We start from the raw sequence: 4,879 nt of genomic DNA on the forward strand, positions 1-4,879 counted from the left end.
AAGAATCTTAAAAGAATAATTCAGGAATGGGGGTGTTAAGAAAAGAAGGTGATAAAATGATATAGTGAATAGGAAAGAAAAATTCAATTAAAACAACAACAAAAAAAATAAAAATAAAAAAATAGAACTATATAATAATTACAAGATGAAATAAGTTTTAAAAAGAATTTAGAACTAAGAAAAAAACTAAATAAAAGTATATACTATGAATATATTAGGTATATTTGCAGGTATTTTTATTATAGGACTATTTCAATATTCAGAACAATTTAATAGTGGGAGATTTGAATTCCAAAAGAACGATGAGAAAGTGTCATCAGAAATGGTTAGAGTTACAATAAATAAATATATGTGCCAACAACAAGAGATTCTTCCAAAAGGAGTTGTTCTTCCATTTGAATTACCCGATATAGTATATTTATGTATTGGGATTTGTTCAATGATTTTATTAATTATTTGTTCAAGAATAAAAAGAACAGGAATAATTCAAACAATGATGATCTTTTTAATAACAGGTATTTTATTCTTTATTTCAATGTTTGGATTTATTTTCTATTTAAATATGACAAGTAATCCAATTGTTTGTGGACCAATTAAAAAATTCATTCTTCCAACTATCCAAGTACTTGGAGATAGTTCTATTCTTCAAAGAATAACAATTCAAGACTTACCAATTTACCAACAACTACTTCATTATTATCCAAAAGCACAAAATTATCTTAGTCTTTTTATTAAGAAAGCATCTGTTATTGGATTAAATTCACCAGTTTTGTTAATGACTATAGGATTTTTCCTATTGTCAAAGAAAAGTATTCAAACTACAAGAACCACAGTTGTTTCATTAGTCACAGCAATAGTTGTTATGATGACATCAATTGACTATATCAAAGAAACACAAGACATTCTTTCATGTGTTATTTGTTCAGTGATAGTAATAATATTGGTTTTAATTATTTTTAACTCTATGGTTTCATATGGACATTTATTCTTATTACCAATTATTCTAGTTAACTGCTGTTCAGTTGTAATTGGAATGTATCGAGTCTTTGTAATAGAAGTGTTCATCTTATTTATGATTGTCTACGTCTTCTCTTTACTTTACATTTATTTCTGGTCAAATGGATATGCTGTAGTTGCATCAACACTCATCTTCCTTGGAATGAGCCAAATAATACCATTAAGAAGTGGTTATTTACTTGCAACTATCTTCTTATTAACGGGATTCAAAAATTAATTGATCTTTTTTTTATTTAGTGAAAGACTTTCTTTTATAAATGAAAAATTGACATTAAAAAGAAGTAAAATTTAAAGTTCATGATATCCCAAAAAGTCATCGTTAGATCCAAAATATTTTAATGCACCAAATGCCATAACACAAACTAATGCATAAACAAACCACCAGAATGCCCATAATATCCACAATGTTCTTCGTTCTTTAATTCTTTTTGGACCAACTCTTGGTGTATAAACAATTGGAACATATTCTGGAGCTTCTGTTTGGAATTCTGAGTCAACAGCAACAAATCCAACATCTTTTGCTGTTTCTCCACCAACAAAAATGAACACAGTCTCTCCTCGATTTAAGTCAACACTAACATAAGTTCCTCTTGTTGAACATGATTGATAAGAGACTGTATGTTCTACTATGCATTGGTCAGGAATATTAATATCATTAACAGCACTACAACTTCTATAAACACCCATTCTTGTTCTTACTGAAGTAGCAGCGTTGCAAGTGTTAATATGTAACTTTCCTTTAACTGTAGAAGAATATTTATACCACACTCCTTTTAAGTGATTCTGTGTTCCTTTCTTTCTTTCAAATCTTCCAAATGTTAATGAATCAATGTTATGACTTATATCTTTAGAACAAGTACTTACTGATTCAATTGCATATTTAGTAAGTGCATATTGTGTTAATCCAGGAGTTAATAATTCTGCTCGTTGACAAGTTGAATGAGATGGTGGATTGAGTGTATAAACATTGAGTCTAAATGTACCTTCAGTGTCTATTGCTTTACTAGCTTCAGAAACATAAATATAATATTCTGCTCCTTGCTGTGCTTCAAATTTTACATATGAAGCAGAGCTACCACATTCTGGAGAGTCATCATTAGATAATACACAGCTAGCATCATTACCACATCCTTGGAATACTTCAACATACGTGTCAAATTGAGTTTCAAGACCACAAGTTTCTACGACCATTGTATCTGTTACAGGACTTTGGAAATAATAGTAAATACCTGTGTGTTTGCCAACAAGATTAGCCGCACATACAGGATTTGTTGTTCTTCCAGTATTTGGTTTATATTCAACTAAGGTAAATGGTGCGTTAAATTCTAGTGCTGTTTTACAAGTGTCATGTTGTAGTCTATGGTCTTCTCTTATGAAAATACCAAGTTGTCCTTCAGTCTCATCTGTAGTGATAAAGAACATAACTGTTTCTTTTGGTTTTAGTGTTAAATGTTGAACAGACAACTGTCTTTCTTCACACTCCAATGTACAACTTCGGTACATTTGAATTTCTGCAGTGTGTTTAGTAGAAGAAGCCAAAAGTACATTTGTTTGAATGAATAAAGGAAAAGCATATTTATAATTATTTACAACTTTATACCACAATCCTTTTCTTGGTTTAACTCCACCACATTTTGTTTCAGATGTTCTTGCAGTAGTGATATCAAAAGAGTCTGTAAAAGAGTCTGTTCTACTTGTAATTTCCACAGTTTTAGCAATGATACAACTATTTATATCTCCTTGTGTATTTAATTTTTCTACGTTCAAAGTAACTCTACACTGAGTGTGAGGGTTTGTACAACTAACTTTAATAAAATAATTTTTATTCATTTCTAGTTTTTTACTAATCTTACCATGTAATCCACATCCATTATCATTCATAACACATTGACTATTTGAATTACAACTTTCAAATATTTCTATCATTGTTCCATCTTGAGGTCCATTCATACTGTTACAAGTATATAAAATATAATCATATCCATCTCCTACAATTGAATACCATGCCCCAACTTTTTGTTGAGTATTACCACATGACATACTCAATGTGTTTCCATCTAATTTAGTTGTACTTGAAAATGGTAATGAAGTAATTGCAGTAGATTTTTCACATGTTTGAGGTACAATTGTATTTTCTGTTTCAAACGCAACAATAAACATTCCTCTTTTCTTTGGAGTAGAAGATACATGAACATTATAAACTTTACCTGGCTGTGTATCAATAAATATTTTTGAACCCATATTTTTATTATCACATACTCTAGTTTGAACTGAAATTGGATTCATTAACTCACAATTATCAAATACATTAATTATTGTATCTACATTAGTTGCTCTATGACATGTAGAAATATGAATCCTATCCCCATTACCTTTGATAGTATAAAACAATCCTGATAACCCTTTATAATTAGGAGCAATACCTGTTGTAGTAGCTTCTCTGTATGTTGGGTATTGATTAATCTCTTGGGCATATTTACACTCTTTATTACTTGTTGCTGGTAATTTGTTGATCCTTAATCCAAAAATTCCAACATCATTTACATCAGACCCAGTAATAAAAACAAAGAACGTTGTTTTTCTTTTGTCATTAAATATCAACCTAGCAGCTGAACCACAACCTGTAAAACTGTCATCATTCATTGATAATAGTTGTGTTCCAATGCCTCTTGAACAACCTCCAAAAACAATGATTTTTGAATCAAAATTTGTTGTTCCAGACAAACAAGTATCTATTTCAATATTATTACCTAATCCATTAGTATGAATTCGATACCATTTACCCTTCTGTTTTATCATTTTTCTTCCAACTCGATAAGATGAAAGAGTAGATTGAGTAGTGTCTTCTGTAACAGAAAATTCATTCATAGTTGTTAAGTCAACTAATGTAGCAGAAGAGCACTGATTATTAAATGCATAACTTATTTGTAGAAGTGCTAGAATTAATAGGATCATAAAATACCTCAGTCAGTTTAATTATTATTTCAAGTTCTCAATCTTATTATCTCTTTTTGGTGATTTTTAATAAGTTATAACCATCAGTTATTCAATTATTAAATTATGTTATATATGACTTAAATTATATTTTAATAATGGGTATTATAAAATGTAAATAATAATTTAATAACTAGTAAAAAAATAATAAAAGAATAATAAAAAATAAATCACCAAATCGAACTAGAATAATGAAAATAAAGTGAATGAGTGAAATTAAATACAAAAAACTCACAACTAAACTTGATAAAGGATTGAATCTTTGTCTTTTTGAAACAATATTCAATTGGAGACAAGTTAATGGATTAAAACACGATGACTATACAAGATATAGAAGATTTTGTTCACGTAGAATTAAGAGAATAAGACAAAAAGTCCAATTAATCAATAAATGGGAAAAAAAACAATTTAAACAATTAAAGTTAGTTGCTGAACATATGAAAACTTCAGAATGTTTAATGATTCCTTTATTAAAAGTAGAAAGATGTTGGGCATATGCTAATGAACTTCAACCTGTTGATGAAACTGAAGCAAGAAAAGGACATCATCAAAAAAGAAGACTTCACAAAATGAAACAATATTGTGAAGAATTTATTGGATTAATGAAAGGATGTAATAAAAGAACTCAAAGAGAAATTACAGCATATAATTTATATATGAAAGGAATGGTAGCATTTGAAGATCATCAATACGAAGATGCATTAAAGTATTATTTTAAAAGCATTACTATCATTGGTTATATTGATGCAGAAATGAGTGAAGAAAGTAAAATTATCTTTAGAGATATTGTAGATGATGCCAATGCTAAAATCAGAGTTTGTAAAAAGTGAAGGTACAGAAATTAAAGAAGAAGAAGAACTTAAAGAAA

At 28.8% G+C, this 4,879-nt stretch overlaps 3 protein-coding genes across 3 annotated transcripts; 2 read left to right on the forward strand and 1 right to left on the reverse strand.

Moving 5' to 3' along the window:
* Positions 1-205: 205 nt before the first annotated feature.
* On the forward strand, positions 206-1,234 carry EHI_161640 (uncharacterized protein; the record flags this gene model as incomplete). The annotated part of the gene is made up of 1 exon (XM_644089.1): positions 206-1,234. One exon carries the CDS (start codon positions 206-208, stop codon positions 1,232-1,234), a length of 1,029 nt encoding a protein of 342 aa, XP_649181.1.
* A 71-nt stretch (positions 1,235-1,305) lies between these two features.
* Positions 1,306-3,885, reverse strand: EHI_161650 (uncharacterized protein; the record flags this gene model as incomplete). The annotated part of the gene is made up of 1 exon (XM_644088.2): positions 1,306-3,885. The coding sequence occupies one exon, from the start codon at positions 3,883-3,885 to the stop codon at positions 1,306-1,308; it is 2,580 nt and encodes an 859-aa protein (XP_649180.2).
* A 332-nt stretch (positions 3,886-4,217) lies between these two features.
* Positions 4,218-4,841, forward strand: EHI_161660 (signal recognition particle 68 kDa protein, putative; the record flags this gene model as incomplete). Its single annotated transcript, XM_001914316.1, has 1 exon — positions 4,218-4,841. One exon carries the CDS (start codon positions 4,218-4,220, stop codon positions 4,839-4,841), a length of 624 nt encoding a protein of 207 aa, XP_001914351.1.
* Positions 4,842-4,879: the final 38 nt, after the last annotated feature.

The sequence above is a fragment of the Entamoeba histolytica genome, genomic scaffold (genome assembly GCF_000208925.1).
Source record: "Entamoeba histolytica HM-1:IMSS scf_1104750518729 genomic scaffold, whole genome shotgun sequence".
Classification (NCBI taxonomy): Eukaryota; Evosea; order Mastigamoebida; family Endamoebidae; genus Entamoeba; species Entamoeba histolytica.